At 35.2% G+C, this 18,672-nt stretch overlaps 2 protein-coding genes and 1 pseudogene across 24 annotated transcripts; 1 reads left to right on the top strand and 2 right to left on the bottom strand.

The window, feature by feature from the left end:
- Positions 1 to 4,088: 4,088 nt before the first annotated feature.
- Positions 4,089 to 8,461, bottom strand: LOC148698141 (cocaine synthase-like). 23 transcript variants are annotated; one of them, XR_015960868.1, is made up of 13 exons: positions 8,103 to 8,461; positions 7,805 to 7,874; positions 7,537 to 7,725; positions 7,395 to 7,458; positions 7,036 to 7,212; positions 6,621 to 6,685; positions 6,405 to 6,458; positions 5,851 to 5,909; positions 5,475 to 5,597; positions 5,048 to 5,177; positions 4,804 to 4,935; positions 4,309 to 4,473; positions 4,089 to 4,147 (listed from the first exon to the last, which is right to left on the bottom strand). XR_015960868.1 is itself a non-coding variant. In XM_088691297.1 (12 exons), the coding sequence occupies exons 7-12, from the start codon at positions 6,405 to 6,407 to the stop codon at positions 4,133 to 4,135; spliced, it is 480 nt and encodes a 159-aa protein (XP_088547423.1). In that variant the 5' UTR covers positions 6,408 to 6,458; positions 6,621 to 6,941; positions 7,036 to 7,212; positions 7,395 to 7,458; positions 7,537 to 7,714; positions 7,805 to 7,874; positions 8,103 to 8,436; the 3' UTR covers positions 4,089 to 4,132. The 23 variants fall into 23 exon arrangements, 10 of the variants coding, with proteins under 10 accessions (XP_088547423.1, XP_088547424.1, XP_088547429.1 ...); XR_015960869.1 differs by having other exon boundaries at positions 7,395 to 7,467; positions 7,537 to 7,714; positions 8,103 to 8,454; XR_015960867.1 differs by having other exon boundaries at positions 7,537 to 7,714; positions 8,103 to 8,454.
- Positions 8,462 to 10,808: 2,347 nt separating this feature from the next.
- LOC137715038 (lysM domain receptor-like kinase 4) lies at positions 10,809 to 15,162 on the top strand (annotated as a pseudogene).
- A 667-nt stretch (positions 15,163 to 15,829) lies between these two features.
- On the bottom strand, positions 15,830 to 18,304 carry LOC137714108 (alpha carbonic anhydrase 7). The gene is made up of 6 exons (XM_068453396.2): positions 18,116 to 18,304; positions 17,199 to 17,416; positions 16,793 to 17,002; positions 16,439 to 16,606; positions 16,281 to 16,334; positions 15,830 to 16,163 (listed from the first exon to the last, which is right to left on the bottom strand). Exons 1-6 carry the CDS (start codon positions 18,204 to 18,206, stop codon positions 16,077 to 16,079), a joined length of 828 nt encoding a protein of 275 aa, XP_068309497.1. The 5' UTR covers positions 18,207 to 18,304; the 3' UTR covers positions 15,830 to 16,076.
- Between the last annotated feature and the right edge of the window lie 368 nt (positions 18,305 to 18,672).

Raw genomic sequence — 18,672 nt, 5'->3', positions numbered from 1 at the left:
ATATTAAACTTCTTGGAAATTTGAAAGGCTGATTGCAAGTTTAGTTACAAGGAATACAAATTAGAATTATTTTGATTCTTCAGTTTTGAGCGTTTATTAAAATATGGGTATGAAATTTATTTCATTGCTTAACTTTCTCATGTTTATGAATCATTTCACTTTTTAACTTTCTTTCTCTATATTTACTAACATGTGATCAAAAAACAAATCAACTAGTTGATACGATTCCATTTCCTTGCCTCTTTCTAATAAGGGAATAGAATCCTCAACATGTTTTTCTATAGTACAAGACTATACAAAGAGCTCTGTTTACAGGCATTGACAAAAATTTAATGGCTCAGATTGTGCCATGTATGAGCTTTACGTTTTAGCTATCAAGATGTTCAATTGGTCACCAAATTGAATCTTGACAAACCTACTAGAACCCTCTAACATTGAAATCCACCACTAAGTTAGTCTCGACACCATTTTACGCTTAAGATTCTAATGCGTCGAAGCTTTGGTGAAAGATAAAAGAGTACAAATTACATAATTTATATTTTACCCTACATTCAATAGATCAAAAGGCATTTGATAAGAATATGCATGTACAAACTCCTAGCAACTACGTCAACATTAGAACTACATGTGCTAATACCATGTCACACCCCCGCTCCATATCCCATAGCAACAAGAACACATGGTGAAACTACGTTAGTTAGATCCCAGAATTCATATTCTGTAACTGGTTATTCATCGTCCAATAAACAAACTACGTCAGTGTGTCCAACAATATATAGCTATACCCTCAACTTAAACTTTTGAGATGGTATTTTAGCAAGTTTGATATATAAGTTAATCAATTTTTGCCAAAAGATTTTCAATTTAAGCCTTAAGTGTAAAACCCCGTCCCTTATTTTACGGCTTCATTAATTTTAAAAAAGTGAATCGACGAAAATGCCACTAGAGGCAAGATTGTTGACTTTTGTTAACAATCATTTGTGACGCGTATGAGCTACTATTTTACTGTATTCGTATAGTCTTCATTTCTACGAATACGTGGGCGCAAGCGAAATCGAACTCAAAGTTACGGTTAAAATTTTATGAAGCATTGAATGCCGAGGGCAAATTGGTAATTTCATTTGGAGAGATATTGTGTGTTGTTTTGTGAGCCAACGGGGCCCACGCCTATTCCTCTCTGCCCTCATTTCTTCAAATTCCCACTCATTTTCTACCACATCACCTTACTCCATTCTCTCTCAAACTCTCCCTCATCTCTTTTCCCTCTCATCTTTCTCCCTCTGTTAGCTCTCTTCCCATCTCAGATGTGCGCCATGACTGAGCCCAATAACCATCACCTTGCCCACTCCGACAAGTCTCAACCGCTAGCCTCGAAGTTGGTCACCACCATCACATCACCTAACATGCTCAAGACATTGGGTTAATGGATTCGAACTGCGCAGTGGCCATTGCCACTAGTCATTGTCTTCTCTAGCGAACTTTTGCCGATGCTGACCTAGGTAAGCTTTGGAAATACTCAAAACCTTATCCTTTTGTCCTCATGATTCGATTCTGAGTGTGTTTGTGTGTTTTGGACGATTGAGTATCACAGAAACGGCGAAAGGAGACTTCCCTAGTTTTCCTGCGAGAACCACGATTTTTGTAGGTTTTTTTGGCCAACTCCGGCCACAGTTAAAGCCCAAATGGGTATATTTTGAATCTCTATCTCTTTAGCTTCATTTTGACTTTTTTTTCATTGAAAATGGTTGAGTTTTGAACCTATTATAGACCTTTGAAGTTTTCCGACCTTCTCCGTGAATTTTTGGCCTTCTTTTTTGTTGGTCCGGCTGGTACATCCCACAATCCAAACGGGTTGACCCGACCCAATACCCAAAAAAAAAAACCCGAATTTGAATCGGTCGACCCGAACCCATTTAGGAATCTGGCAGGAATATTCCGTTAACTTTAACAAAATATTTCATCTAAGGATGAAATATTCCATTAAAGTTTATTGTGGACTGCTAGTTGACTTTTTTGAAATTTTCTCAGAAACCCTCATAAGCTAATGTCGATGCCCCGACTCCGTTTTAGCATCCATTTAGTGAAATTTTAAAGTTTTAACATAGTTGACCGCCTCAGCGGCTCGGTTAACTTTTTACGAAAATTGCCCAGGACCCTTCTTAAGGTATTTCGATGCGTTGAATCCGAATCCACTGTCTGTTTTTCCAAATTGAAATGTTTAAATTGAGTTTTACTAATGGGTCTCTATTATGCTTAGGTATGATTAGCATTGACGATCCGTATTTACTAGTTTGAACGGCTACGACTTTGCAAGTATTTATAAGTGGGTCTTTTCTTTTATATAGTATATATATTTATTTAGTTTCCATACATATTAATAATTCATTTTCTATGTGATTCCATAATTAAATTAACGTTTATCAGAAATGTCGTAATGTTGGGAAATCATGAAATAATCTTATGGGATGCACATGTAAGCGTACTATAAGGAGATGCCTTAATTAGACTTACGAATATGAATAGTATTATGTTGACTAGAATTATTGAATTTTGTGGCATGACCATATTTACATTATCTGCTCATCGTGTGCTACACTGGTGTTTGTACTCACCAAGGCCAGGGCCAGTCTTCACGTGTATGTTCACCTCACATCGTACGCTCACTTTAGATCCATTGTAGGTGCCAGTCCTGTCCTATATTGCTATAGACAATTAGGACTCGTATGTGATGCACATAGCACCAGTCTTCACGTAATTGTAGTACTAGAGCGTAAATCATTATTATACTCAGTCTTGTTCATGTTAGAATATCTTTGCATGAACTCATGTGTCAGTATATGTCGATGAGCACTCGATATGATATGTTTGTTATGCGAGATATTGTGATTACCAAATGCTACATGTTTTATATGCGGAAATGTTGGGAATTGTTGCATTTTCAAAAATTGTCCTTCTCAACCAAAAGAGTAAAAATACGATTTAGTCCTTTATTTATAATCCAATAAGAAAATCAGAAACTAAAATCGGGGACACTAAAGTAGTTTCGCATATAAAAGTTTATTTTTTTTTCTTCCCTCACTTACATATCAACCAAAGCATCCCACCTCAAATCTCTTTTTAAATCCCACGTTTGTTTCTCTCCTCTCCCACATTTCTCTCCACATTTGTTCCCATAACTTTCAAAAAATTTCACACAATGTATGTGGGCATTTTCTATATAATTGAGGCATGCAATATCAAGTGGACCATAACTTGATCAAATATGAGTACAATCGAGAAACACTTGTTAATTTGTGTTTTTACTTTGCAGATTACAAATGGATTATGTTTGCCTTAATGACACGTTTCGACCCAAAATGTTCGTCTAGACTCCAAATTGAGCTGTGTTAACCGACACTAGAAGGTAACGAAGCCATATAGTGTAGTGATATAAAAAATATGAATAAATTTAAACCTAAAAGCACCTAAATGCAAAAGTGCGCATGTTGGCGGGATTGAACCCAATTCACACGTGATGTCAAAGTAGTAAAGTACAGTAAAAGTAGGATAAGAATTATACCATCAAAGGTACTCTCTTATACCAACATTTGCCAAGAATCCTCGTTGACACAGAAACTCTGCCACTAAAACTTAAAGGGGCGAAAAACAAGGGTGAGTAGGTTTGAAAATAAAATTTTATAAAATCTTTTCGAAAACGTAATAACCCATTGCCGTAAAATAAGTATAGTTTCCAAACATAATATACTACATATAATAAGAAAACACTTACCATAAACGGTGTTAATAGGTAGTATAAATATGAAGTCACTCGGTAGAAAGATCGAGTTGGAATGTTGATGTTTATTTTGGAGTTGCTGAAGACTTTGAAGATCTGAGAATGTTTTGAGATGCATTGCTGAAGTAGGGTTTGTTGAATTTTAAAATTTTTAATTTTAATTGTGTCTACTCAATGGTAAATGTATAGTAGGATAGACCAATTCATATTAATATTTCAAATTGGGTGCAAAGATACAAAACATGGGTTTGAATAAAATTATTCTTTCGTAAACGACATCATTGTGTTTCCCAATTTTAGGTTATAACTAGAATTTGCACCCGCGCGTTGCTGCGGGATTGAAAATTATATGAAAGATTATGCACCTGCAATCTTTATAAACAATGTTCGAGTCAAAAACTGAGTTACAAATGCAAATGCAATTTATACACAACCTCATCATGAATGAAACAAATTTAAACATCTAAAGAGAATTCTATTTCTTCAAAGCAGAAAGGGGAAAATAATTGTTTCCTTAACTATTGAGGGAATACCTGCCAAATAAAGCTTACTACATTCTTAGACTTTTCATGTGCTACATGCAACGAACGTAAAGCTTGGATACCAGACTTGCTCCCAGTTTGAGTTGTATCCAAAGAAGGGATAACTGACATTATTTTGCAATAAATTGCAGAAAGTGCCTTGAACAGCTCTCCATGCTGCAGAAGAAAACAAAGACAGTAGTCAACTAATGATGTACGATGATAAAACCATAAGGCAAATCAAAAGGTGACAGTGATAATAAAAAATTAAAAATTAAAAAAATTAAAAAAATGCATGACAACTTCAAAATTGAGTTTTGGAGAGAGAGAGAAAAAGAGTAGAGAGAGGTTGTAAGCAAAGACCAAATATATAAGACTTTTCATTTACATGCATCCCAAATTAGGGTTCCAAAATCACAATAATTCTGGAAATTCAGGTTCCAACATTCCAGAAATAATTAAACAAAAAGAAAAAATTAAGAGAAGAGAGGGAGGAATAATGCATACCAAGGAAGAGAAAAAGCTGGAATGGATCGAGATGTTTGGGGACTGAAGTGAATTGGTATCTGGGTCTGTTTTGTTTTTTCTTGAAGTTATAGTAATTTGTATGCACCATCCATTTGTATTTATAGTAATTACCTGCACAAATCTCAATCACCTTACAATCTATCACCACACACATATAGTTCATACAAAATTGCAGGAATAAATTAAACTAACAAATTAAAAGAAAGGGACAAATAATGCATACCAAGGAAAAGAAAAAGCTGGAACCGACCCTGCCATGGTATATAGGCATCTCAATTTTCAATACCAATTACCCTTCTCAAATCTAAACATCTCTCTCTAGTCCTCCCTCCCATACCAAAGTCCTCTCACCACTGCATCACATAGTAACACAAAATCGAGTTATTCATGATTACTCAAATCCCAAGTTGGGTGAGTGACTATAAATTCTCAAGGCATCTAGTGACCAAGAGAATGACGCTCAGTCTTACCTTCAAAAATAGCCATGTTAGGTTATTGTAAAAATTATGATCCACTTTTATCATATTTATTAAACTCTAAATAAAAGATTATGAACCATTGTGTTATTTACATGTACCAACATGCAGGAAAAACATAGGGTTTCATATTCCAAGAGAAAAATAAGTTAAGGAAAAACCTCAACACCTAACCTTATTATAATGGTGGCTGCTAAGTACAGCATCTGATCGTCTCAAGGACCTCTTTGAAACCGCCGTGGAAACATGTGATTGGGAATCTAGATGACAGCCTAGAACAACATTGTATTTCAAAGCCTGATATTCATAAAAACCTGTGTCAGCTTTAAAAAATCTAACTATTTTCTGAATCACCAGCTACAATTCTTTAAAATCAGTTTCCTGGAAACAAAGATCATTCAAATGTCACTATTATTAAACCTATTAGCAGGAACAAAGATTCTTAAACTTCCTATCTCCATATATGAATTTAAGGAGGAGAGAAAAACAGAGTTATGCAAGTATAGAGGTGCAGTGTAGTTGATTTTAAGTTGTCAATGGGAGAAAATACCTGGAGTTGGAGATAAACTTGGTGAAAGTAGAAATCTTCAAGCTGCAAACAAATTGATCCTGGTTTTTGTCACAGAATGTCCTTTCATCAGAGAAAATTATAGCAAAACTTTTAAAACTAAACAAAATTGTGTGAAATGATTAGGAAAGCAGAATTTTTCCAGACTATGCAGAGAAATAAAATTTAAATTGAAAAAAAAAATGTGAGTTCAAATAGAACTATATAGAGGTACACTAAGCAGAAAATCTTATTTAATGATAGTCTTTTAATTTATCATAGGTTTTTTTTGTTACCAAAATTTAACAATTCAAATTAAATTCACCAAAAAAGCATACATGTTTTTTCGTTAACTTGTACATACATTTGTGAATAATTAAAGAAAAACTGCAGTTTAAAAATCTCACTTCTTCAACAGAATTTTGTAGGTGGATATAAGTATTTTGATTTTGTAGAAGCAAGTTGGATAACGTGTAAACATACATAGATTACAATGCTGAGAAAATAAGTCTTTATCTTTTATAGTACTAAACTATAATTTTAAGAAATTTAATTACCATTTCATTCGAGAGTAAAGTTTGAACGCCTTGAAATTTGTGGAAGCTCAAAACCTGCAATATGAATAGTGACAAAAAGGGCTCAATTGTTGAGAAGCATTTGTAAAGAGGAACTCAACATTGGACCTCTAGCAATCACATAACTTTGCACAAAACACTCAGGTAACTTTACCAGGATTACACAAAAGAGACAAAAACAGAAGAATAATTCCATACCTCTGAATCTCATATGGGAGACCAGTAGATTCAAATGAATTGAATGGTGGAGGCACATTAGCACCCTAGCAAAAGATGTAAATCAAATCACTCTGAGCAGATAAAAAATTGATATCAGACATCCAGAGAACAGATCATCATTCAGGACAAAGTTGAGTTTGAAGTTCTTTGAACACCATTCGGAACAAATTCCCATGTTACCTTCATTTAGGACAAAAAATTTACAAAATTAAAGTTGGGTTTTTCATATTCTCTATTGGGTATCGAAAGTCGTGGGGAAAGATTGGAAACAACCAAACCAACATCCAATTTAGCACACACCTAAGAAAAACAGAAGCAAGAAACAAAACAATGAAAGATCATAAAAGGTTCAACAATACTAAACAAAATTACAGTTGGATTTAAAGATGCATACTCAAGCAGCTCCTTAGTGCTTTCAAATATGGCCAGGTCTTCTTCCTTGAGATTCAAGGATACTTCTATGCCATCTCCATCTCGTGTATCCATTAACACAATTAGATTCTTGAACTCCGTACCTGAAGTCACCCATGGTGGCTTTCCCCATCCAAAATCAGGTTCATAGAAAGGAAACCTGCATCAACGGCTGCAGCTATAAGTTTCTACATCACTCCTTACCATGAGATTCCAATAATCCTTGAAAAATTCCCATACATCGTCCCCACCAATACCAATACCATATTTTATTTTAAATTCCCTTAAATATTCTAACACATTGATATGTACAAATTTTCACAGAATTAATGTAAAAATTACCTTTTTTTGGAGACCACAACCTCAAAAACCGCTACTTAACCCAGAAATTTAATCACAAAAAATTCTGCAAAACCTAAAAAAATTTATTAAACTGACATAAAACCAAACCCAGAAATATAAGGGTACAATTCTACAAACCCACCAATTTAATGAAGAATTCTCCAAAACCCAGAACCCTCTGCCAAATGAAATGGTCAAAGCATGGAAAGTAGACTCGAGAAATCCAATCGTTAAAAGCCATCAGAGGAAAGGTTGAAATATAGCTATAAAAACAGGTCCAACCAAGTAAAGTAATCCACTTGGTTATTAAACGTAAAATTCTACAAAATCACTAAAAACTTGTTAAAATTCAATTATATTAAATCACAAATTTGAAGTTGATTTTGACATGCAATAGGTCTAAAAGGTACCTGAGGTGATAAGGTATGGTTTGACATCTTCTTCTTTCTTCACCTCTTTCTAAGTTGCTCTTTGCATAAACTACAGTAATTAAAAAAATAACCCAATTACGTTGTATTAATCTGTAAATACAATTAAAGGTCCACCAGAAAATTATATAACTCAAAATTAAACAACACCAAGATGAATTTAAGCAAAACCTAGATCAGATTCTAAAAGGGTTTATCAAAAATAATAATTTAATAAAAAATTAACACTAAAAATAAATAAAAAACCAAAAAAAATTGCAATTTTATCGTTTCTTTTCACCTTTTAAGTTCCTGAGAGTGCTGGAAAGCTCTCGCTTTGCCATATTAGCTTTCTGGGCTTCTACTCTGGAATCTAAGTGAGAACTGAAGGCCCTGCGGGAGCAGAAGAAAAAGCAACCTCTAGCAACAGAGAAAGCAGTGAAGGTTTTTTAGCAAGAAAGTGCGGTTGGTAATTTGTGAGACAAAGATCGCACGGTGGAAGAGGGAGAGAAGGTAGCCTTGGAGAGCGAAAGGAATCGAGGTTCAAAAGCGACAGAAGCAGGGAATTGTGAGAGAGAGAAGTGGAACGGAGGGAAAAGTAGAGAAGAAAGGTCGAGAAGTAGTCGATGTGGAGCGATGAGCGACGCGTGGACAAACGGCATAATGGAGAAGAAACAGAGGGTATTTATGCCATTGAAAATGACAGAAGCTGAGGAGTGATCGACAGGTGGAGATGAAAGGCAAAGTCGTCTTTTTACTGTTAAAAAAAAGGAAAAAATGGGCGGATAACAAATGAATTGGAGGGCACTTTTGTCCGCTTACTGTTAATGAACGGTAATTTTATCTTGTTGAGTACACATGTATGTATATTTCTCTACCACTTTGCATTTATTATCCCTTTTTCGAGGAATGGGCTTTCGTTGCTACCAACAGACAATGGCAATGGCATCCCCCTTTTCCTTTTGCCTCTTTCTGAAATGGAAAAGAAACAGTGAGAGAAATAAAATAATAACACGCATAAAAAAGAAAACCCACTTTCAGAGAGAGCTGCAACAATCGGTGAGGGAGTTCTTGAGAAAAACAATTATATATATATAATAAACAAAACAATCACCAATTGTTTTACCCCGTGGATAAACACATTGGTTTTTGGACAAAAAAATGATAAACAAATAGACTGCAGGACAAAACAAATGATTATAGTTGTCAGGAGTTAAACCAGCCACATAGTTTGTGGCGCCAAAAAGGAAAAAAATTATAAAAATATTGTTTGGGTTTTTAAAAGCAAAGAACCGCAGATGATGGAGAACAGGCTGAACAGCACCGGAAAGCGGAAAGGACAAAATGGCCAACTCACTGCACAATTCCAGAAAAGGACAAAAAATTGCTCAGCAGGCGAGGGACAAAACCGGGTGGGCACTGTTAATGAACAGTGCCAATCCGCTGAGCTTGAGTATATATAGAATAGAAAGCAAAAGGGGTAAAGTTGAAATAAAAGAAGAATGGGCGAGGACAAAATGGGAAATCCACTGGTCATCCACAGTGACCAACACCTACGGGTTTTAGTATATATGATATCAATAAACACTCACCAATTTATACACATGTGGACATATTATACCACATGATTATTGAGGGTTTAATCTTATATTATACAGCAAGTTGGAGAATAGAGTCCCACTTCATAAATATAACAAAATAATATATAGAGTAGATTATTTTTTTGACATGTTCTAGGCCCAATTTACTAGGTTTGAATTTGCTTCCTTAAGTTGGTTTTTGAAAAGTTGGGCTAACTCCAACTAAGGGTGTTGAATAAATGATTGAGTCTTCAAAAAATTGCATTAGTTCTAGTGAATGAAGGATGACCGGGCTTTCGAAAAGATGTGTTAGCTTCAACTTAATGAATTGACTGGTTCCCAATGTAGGAATTGGTTTCTAGTGTGACCCATGTGGGGTCATTAGTGAAGGGACATGTTGGAGAATAGAGTTGCACATAAAAAAACATAACAAAGTATTATACATCTTATAGGTGGGAGTTGCATACCTTATATCACGAAATCTTTCGTGATAAAATCCACACCTAGTTATAAGTGATTAGATTGAAACAATATCGATGATATGATGGTGGTCCATACTTTGCCTGAAAAGTTAATCTCCATGTTCCCAATTTTTCAACATTACTCTCTCTTTTTGCAAATTATTCTCGTCATCTCAAATTCTAGTCCCCTAAGGATTGTTTTATCAGCTATGCGCCTATGACTACTGAGAATGCCTTTTCTTTCCTTACCTGAATCTTTACTTAAATTGGTCAAATACAACAAAATAAAAATATAAATCAATAAATAAAAACTCACACACTACTTCTAAATTAAAAATGAAGAAAATTGAATTGAAAAATGCAACGACAAGTCTTTAGAGGATCTTTGATTGCAAAAAACACAGAGAAACAAGTCAAAGTGTCCCCTCAAGATTTAGAATTGAGGCATACAATTTCGGCATCAAGACACTTCTGCATCGACATCTTCGAGTCCTCTCAGTGAGGACCCATTCTTGTATTCATTCAATTTTATGTTATTTCTTTTTAGTTTTCTAGTTAGATTATATACTCTGAACACGTTCCTCATTTTCTTATTAATTACATTTAAATTTATAAGTCTTATTTATATTCGTTAGTCTCATGCATCTTAACATGGTTTCGTCACCCTCAGGTGTCGGTCATTACGTGTCTACCCTAGTGTTTGAGGAATATCAGGGTCAAACGTGTTAGTTTGGTATCAGAGCGTGGTTACTATATTATATCATAATCTGTTCCCATCTGACTATTACTATTATAGCCGGCCATTTGTGGCATTTTGCAACACCCATCTTTCATTACTAGCTTTCTCTCATCAGTAATAATCAACTAATTAATTTACTAATCTCATCTGAACCAAATCAATTCTTCCTCTCCTTTTCTTAAACCACTTAACAGAATTAAATGTACAATTTCTGATATCAGAAAACCATGATTTACCTTTGCCTTCTAATCTTGCTATGCCTAAGTTCAAGCTATGGTCAGCAGTACTATGACCAGTTTGAATGTGCTGCTGATGCTAGCTATTTAGGTTCAAGATACACTTGCAATATGTTCCAAAATTCTTGCTAAACGTTCTTGGTCTACATAGCCAACCTGAATTTTCGAACTGTTTTGAATGGACACTGATCAACTGCTTTGACTCAACAAACTAACATCTCCGTACGAGGAACTCAAACCAGGTAGGGAAGTTGTTATTCCCATAACTTGTTCTTGCTCAGATGGCAAATTTCAGCTACAAAGTTTTGCAAAACATGTCATACTCCGAGGTAGCTTGTGGGGTTTTTTAAGGCTTGCTTAAGTCCTTTACACTTAAAAAGGAGAATATATCCCAAGAAAACAAGCTTATGGTTGGCACTGAGCTTCATGTGCGTCTAAGATGTGCTTGTCCTGAGAAGTTAGCTAACAGTAGTGGTGTGAAGTACCTTGTAACTTACCCTTTCGTAGAAGGTGATGGGCCAGTTACCTTGAGCCAGAAGTTTAGCATCTCTCCTGAAGTTTTATTGTCAGTGAATCACTTAGTGCCGAGCAAAATTGTGTTTCCGAATACAACTGTTTTAGTTCCTTTGAGAGCAGAACCGCTCTTGAACTTCAACATCCAACATTCTCCACCTCCAGCTCCTGCTTTTCTTCCCATAATTTCTGTGGAAAATTCGAATAGAAACGTGAAACTGATCAAGAAATTGTATATAGTCGGCTATGTTGTTGGGTTTTCTTTGCTACTGGCAGCTTTAACTGCATTTGTAATTTTGTATAAAAGGGCTTTAAGGAAATGGAAGAGAGAGAAAATCATAGGCTTTACTGCTTAAGCTCTCCAATTTCATGTTCAAGCCCGAATAAATCCGGTCAGACGGGCAGAAGCTCTTCGATTTCATCATGTTTATCGCCGGATATTCTTGCAGGATTGAAGTACTCGTTGTTCAATTATAGCATAGAAGAGCTGCGGAGAGCAACAAGGGATTTCAATGAAGAAAACAAGATTGGCTCTCAAGTGTATAGGAGAATTGATGAGTCCATATTTTACCATATATTTTAAGAAAACTAATGAAAAGAGCTTGAAAACTTTGAGTTTTAACAATAAGGACAAAATAAAGGGTAAAGTGAATAGTACCATGATTGAATTTTTAGTGTAAAAATGTGGTTTTTTGTTAAAGTGAATAATATCAGAAGTTTTTCGTTAAAGTTCCCTATATTTTACCCTAATCTTAGTTATAATTTATTGGTTATTTTGGTAGAATTTTGACACTTTGCTTTATATTTTTAATATAGGACATTATACTTCATCTGGAGCAAAATGTGATCAAACAGATGAATTTTGGAGTGATTCAAATTGGAAGACGTTCCTGTGTCCCTTGGCGTATTCATATCAAAATCTCAGTAATTTCTACCAAGCGGTTATTTTCTGGCGATTAAATAAAGGAGTAGTGTGTGTTGTTGGAAAGTGACGTTTCTGGGCTTAAATTGCGTTTTTGGAGCCTAAGATGACCTTAGATGAGTTCGTGGCATCATGGAGAAGTGTTAGAATAGTCCAAGCTTTAAATCTAGCTATTTTAGTCCAATTTGGAGCTGATTTGGGTCCAAAATGTGGATGTGCAGATTTTTGGGCGAATTTATCAAGTTAAATTAGGATTATGTTTCCTATTTTATTTCAATTTATTAGGTTTCCTAGTTTTATTCTAAGACCTTTTACTAGGAGGATTTTAATTAGAGTAGTATAAATAAGGCTTTTTAGCCATTAGGGTTTGAGGAAAAGAAAAGGAGGAGAATGCATACAAACCTTTGACAATTCAAGTTATTTTCAAGATGTTTTCTATCCATGATTTTAATAATATTTTGTTTTATGGTTGTTAGTAATTAGTTTCGGTTACTAAGGCGAGGCCACGAGCCTTAGCAAGAATATGTAGTTTCTTTTCAATTCACTTATGATATTATGTATGTAGGTTTTGAATTGTTAATCACTCTGCTTTAAACTATCTATTTGCCTTAATGATTGACCACCATTAGGATATTTAGAAAAGTAATTTGATGCAATTTTGGCTGAGGGATGTCCCTGAAATTGGCGTTGGCTTCTTGTGGTTAATATGTGTAACTTCTTAGGATGGACGACAAGTCTTAAGGGTTATATGGTTTTTCAAAAGGATTTCACAAAATTTAATGAGTCTTGTATGTTCACATTTGATTTAGACGCCACGGACGGGTTGCATGTTAGATATACGTTCTATGTTGGAGGTTTCAAGTAGGGCATACTTTAGAAAAACTTAACCTTCAAAATATGCATGTGTAATTCATAAGTAATTGGAAGAACTATGTAGGATTGTTAAGGTGATGGCGAAACCTTAGTGCTCAAATTTATTTTCAAAACCAGTGTTCTAAAAATCGGCCTAGGCAGCACCTAGGCGCTGGACGGTGACCGACCGCTTCAATTAACTGTTACTCGGTCGCAAAATCGGAAAATGTATTAGGTGGACGCTTAGGTGGGATTGGACGGGTCTAGGCGGAGCTATACGGGTCTGGGTGGGGCTGGGCGGAAGCTAGGCGGACGTATGAGAAGACGTCGGGATGTGAAAATGTTTCTGGAAAAATATTGTTGCAAGTCGAGGGGAACTGAGGAAGAAGATGAAGGGGTGGGTGACTTCTTTATGGTCCTACCATCTCCTCTCTTTTGAATTTTGATTGCACGGGTCCATGTTCAATTACTCTCTTTACTAATTTTTTATTCTTTTATTTCTAGTCCAATTACTCTCTTTATCTATTTTTTATTCTTTTATTTCTTTTAAGATCATTTACATAAACCGGTAAAGGTCTATTGTTTTATTATTCTTTTTTCTTTTAAGACCATTTACATTAGTATGTATTTAAATCCTAACATCACATATATTGTTTTAAAAGAAAAGGCATATTATTTATATATTATATAGTAAATTTAATTAATTTATATTAAATTTACATAAATCCGTTTAGGCGTTACGCTCAGCTCGCCGTCCAACTAGCACCTAGTGTCTTTTAGAACATTGATTTTATCTTTTTTTTTTTTATTTTCTTATCTATGGATTTTATACAAGTATAATTTTTTATAAGTGTCAATATGCACTTATTTACAAGATATACAAGAAATTTACCTAAATCCGCCTAGGCACCCGTCTAGACCCCGCTTATCTGCTTAGGCGCCAGGCGCCAACCTGCTGCCCGACTAGCGCCTAACATTTTTTAGAACCTTATTCAAAACTATTTTCTTTTGTTTTCTTTACTTTGCCAATTTATTTAATTGTTTTTAATTAAATTCGTTTTTAATATTTTAGGTAAAAAAATCAACATCTTTCAAACTTTGTTTTCAAATAATTAATTAAGATTTGGTATTTACATAAACTATTCATTCAATCCTTATGGAGAACGACCTTACTTGACCTGCTATACTACGACAACCTTGTTCTCTTATAAGTATTTTTAAATGTTTTTATCCTTACTTATGCAGGTACTAAAATCTCTATCAGGAATGATAAATAATGTTGAAGTGATGATCAATCAGATGAGATTCGAGGACCCGAGCCATGTTATCGACGTGCATTCGAAGATCAACCACATCAAAATCGTGAACTTAGAGGCAGTTTCTTATGGCGAAAATCACATGTCATGGTCTTATCTAGTTTTTAAATTTCCGAGCAATGGCTGCTTGAGGGGCTGCTTGTCTAGTCCATCTAGTCCTCTAAAGTGGTATCAACGAACGCAAATAGCTTTGGATATTGCAACAGGACTTCACTACTTACACCGTTGTACTTTCCCTTCTTGTGCTCACCTAGACATAAACACTAGAAACATTTTTGTGACAGCAAATTGGAGGTCAAAGCTTTCGAACATTGGAAGCATCTCGGCTTTGGGATCTTCAGAAGGAAATGACAAAGGATGGGTTGCACCAGAGTACCTTCTGCACGATCAGCTTCTGAGAAGGTGGATATTTTTGCATTTGGAGTTGTTTTGCTTGAGCTCATCCCGGCAAGAGAGGACATTGATGGAAAGTTGTTTAAAGAATCCTTCAAGTTTTTGGGAGGGGGTGCTAGCGAAGGTGGTTTCCTCGATCAACTTAGGAGCTTCATAGATCCACAGTTGGAGGATTATCCTCTTGCAGAGGCCTCATGCTTAGCTGTTTCAGCGAAAGCCTGTGTGGAGCATGATCCTCTCCATCGGCCATCCATCGATGACATCATGAAAGTGCTTGCCAGAATGGTATGATCGGCACTTCATCGAGTTTATGGAAAATTTTCTGCATCATTTTCTGTTCATGTTTTAGTTTATTCCATCAGCTCTAGAAAGGAGGCAAATTAATTAACTAGTATAGAAGGCTATGTAATTGGAGGACATGACTGGTTCGATTCCATTTGGTCTCAGCTCACATCACATATTTAGTTATTTATTTATTGTCTGAAGAAACTTATTATTTAATATATTTTAGACGCATTATCAGTTTCTGGTGGCTGATAACTTGTTGCTTTCACTTGTTTGATACTCTACTTAATTCTAAATGTTTCCTGGACCAACTGGACTACTAGAAGCTTTTCAGCTTCACATGTTCTTTCTGTTTAGGGGATATTGTTTTAAAAATGAATAGTTTATATATATGTGAGATAGTATATGAATGAGGAACTAAAGTCTTATGTAAGACTTCATAAAATTTTGGAAGAGCATGTTATTCACTTGGTCGAGACCCAGTTGACACTTATTTTCACATTACTCAACATCAGTTGCGGATGTGTTAATAAGCTAAAGTGTTAACATATGTGACTAACTTGTTTTCACATTACTCAATTTGTTTTCATGAAGGCTATTGTAGGTTTGATTACAGATTAAAGATGTTGATACTAAATATGTATATGTAATTTCTTTCGTTCCATGAAAGAAATATCGTACTTTATGTAATTATGTTCTAACATTAATATGAAATATTTATGTAAAAAACATTAATCTAACATGGTCCGAGCCCCCAACTAGAAAAATGGGGGGAACCCTTTATTTAGAGCGGAAATGGGAAACTGGTGTACAAAATAAACACATATGATAACATAGAGGAATCCTAGTGATCACAATTCCTTTATGGGTACCCTTCCTTTATTTAGACCAGACCCTGCAGATCTCGTCCTCCGGGTTTCAAGACCTGCAGTAAATGATAGATGGTGATACTTTAGAGCCATAATATTCTAGCTAGGTTCAGTCCTCTTCCTCTTCTTTGGGTCTATAAACTTGCACTACCCGCCCGTTTCTCTGTTGTACTGGTCTTGCATTAGTTTTTGAGTCCTGCAAGATTTTCAACACAAGTCGTCTTATCAAAACAACATCAAATTTTTCGATGTTTATGCATAAATGTTTTACAAGAAATAATTTATTTCAAAATAGTTTCGTGATTGAACTTACATCATGAACGGCTACGCGGAGGAATTCCACTTGTTCTTTTGAGACAGTCCTAACCTGATGAGTTAGAAATTAAGTGAGATATAAAAAGAACAGAAAACTATGTAGACACCAGAACATATTATCAAATTTTAGGGTTTATGAAATAAGAGAAAAAGAACCTCTTGATCAATGGTCCAGGTAACATTTTGTGTGCATGGAGGAATTGTAAGTGAGCCAATATATCTGTAATACTTTGTGCTCCTTGTTTTTATTTTCTTTGGATCTACCGTACCAACCACTTCTTCCTCTTCACTGGTACCAGAAACTTCTGCCAAAGAATCCATCATCTAAACACAAAAGACACGGTCAGTATAATTTCGACTATATTTTTTTACCGACCATATCCCTCACATAGGTGGATCCACTTGAGACCTTACTTATATGCAACTGAGTTTTATTTATGTGAGAGATGCGGTCGGAAAAGTAGTCAGTAAATGTAGTGTTGCTCCAAGTTACGGTTTGAAGTATTTTACTGATGACAAAAATGGATCAGGAGCTCCAATCTTATAAAGGATTCCCGTTACAGCAATCTTTCCAGTAGAGCTCTCGTGAACCAAATGCGCCTCTAAATCAAACCTCTTGCCATTGATGGTGTGTTCAGAAGACGAGTGCCAGTGGCATTGTTTCAGTTGATACAAAGTTCCGTTTAATTGTATAAATCCTGCGTCAGCTTCCCACTTCAACTGCATTGACAAATAATCAAACAAGCGATTAATATTTCGTAAAAATACCTTTTCCTCCTAGGCTTAATGGAAAATTAAACCTCAACAACCCCAACTTTACATGCACCCTTCTTGGTATTTTAAAGTGTAAGTAACACTAATTGTGTTGGGAGAATTTTTCAAATTTGATCTCTGGTTTTTTCCTTCTTTATCTTACCATCATATCATGGCCCCTATTCTTAAGAGTGGCATTGCAAGGCCTGTAGCTACCCTGAAGTATCCCAAAATTTGACACTACTTCAACCCTGCCATCTAACAGATCGATCGGTGACTGCATCGATCCCTTGCTGCACGTGCTCCATTCTTGGCGTATCTCGCCCCATCGAGCCGGCCCCTTTTCACTGTCTTCCTTGTAATTAAACTCCCTCTCATCTTCTGCGCCATCAAGAATATTAACAAAAATGATAAGTAATCGCTACTAACAAAATCCCATAACGGCACTATCCATGGCCGGAAACTAGACTAAAATTGTGGGAGGGACGTATGATATCATCTAAAAGGCCTTTTAACCAAAATAGTCAATGAGATTATCATAACTTCTTATTTTGATCATTGAAATTTAAAATCGATAGAAGTGATCATTTTGGTCATTCCGTAACAAGTTTCCGTTAAATAAAAAAAACCATTAATTCAAGTGGAGGGGTTGATTTGACAAAAAATATTCTCAATTTAATTAGATTTTTCACGGAATCAATTTTAAATCTTAAAAACCAAAGTAAGGAATTATGTTAATCTCCTGAACTATTTTGACTAAAAACCCCATCTAAAAAGAATAAGAGTGCATAACATTGGTGCGCATGGACTTCCTTATACAACAAATTTACAAGGTAACCAAAAATTCAATTGGAACCATTGTCATCCTTAACCATGCCTAGTATGCAAGTTGATATACATAAACTAGAAAAACTTTATAAAAATGGCTGAAAGAAAATTATTTTTGATTTTGAATATGCATTACTTTAACCACCCAATTTAAAGAGAGTTTAATGAAACTCTAATGAGAACAATATTCTCTATTTTGATTCTAACAGTGAAAATATTGACCATAATAAAGTTATTACAAATAATTTGTACCAACTTCATCAGATGATGCTTGGCATGAATTCAGCAATACCAGGACAATGAGGAAACTGCAAAATAAGATTAGGGTGGGAAACTTCTCCATTTTTTAGCTTCGAGCTGCACTGGGATTCTGGGAGCATGGTGAATAGGTCCAGTTGCTTCCATATTTATAGGCAGCAGCCTGTAGTATGAATACAGAAAAACAAGTCTTCCGCTATTAAGATTTTCAAATAAAATTCCTTCTGGGGCAAAAGTTTCTCAGGTAGTTGTATATGTTGCAGTTTGAAAGGAAGCAGCCAGGCCGCAATGGGGATTTGCCAGTCAATAGAGAAATTCACTACATTAAAATATAATTTAGAAGAAGACTGTAAATGATGGTGTTGTTTTTAATGCTTCATTTCCAAAATTTTCTACAAAGTAGACTATCTGATTTACGTCGTTGATGACGATTTTTTGATACAATTATTAATTTATATATATAGAAAGTGATGGGTTAATCTACGCGTCATGAAATTGAACACTTAACGTTTCCTGGATGTTGAGTTAATAATGATGAGTTCGTTTAATAT

This window comes from Pyrus communis, chromosome 3 (genome assembly GCF_041283825.1).
Source record: "Pyrus communis isolate YQ-2024b chromosome 3, ASM4128382v1, whole genome shotgun sequence".
NCBI lineage: Eukaryota > Viridiplantae > Streptophyta > Magnoliopsida > Rosales > Rosaceae > Pyrus > Pyrus communis.
Note: the sequence above shows the minus strand (reverse complement) of the source record. Positions and strands in the feature narration are given on the sequence as shown.

Bases quoted from the DNA above. Each gene is read 5' to 3' on its own strand.
- LOC148698141 (XM_088691297.1), bottom strand. The intron at 5,598-5,850 runs GTATTTTCTCCC...TATGAATATCAG, and splicing joins AAGTTTATCTCCAACTCCAG to GCTTTGAAATACAATGTTGT. The intron at 4,936-5,474 runs GTTAGGTGTTGA...AGATTTGTGCAG, and splicing joins GCAGCCACCATTATAATAAG to GTAATTACTATAAATACAAA.
- LOC137714108 (XM_068453396.2), bottom strand. From the start codon at position 18,206: ATGGAGAAGTTTCCCACCCTAATCTTATTTTGCAGTTTCCTCATTGTC. The intron at 17,417-18,115 runs GTACAAATTATT...TTGATGGCGCAG, and splicing joins AGCATCATCTGATGAAGTTG to AAGATGAGAGGGAGTTTAAT. The intron at 16,335-16,438 runs GTTCTTTTTCTC...CTAACTCATCAG, and splicing joins CCTGGACCATTGATCAAGAG to GTTAGGACTGTCTCAAAAGA.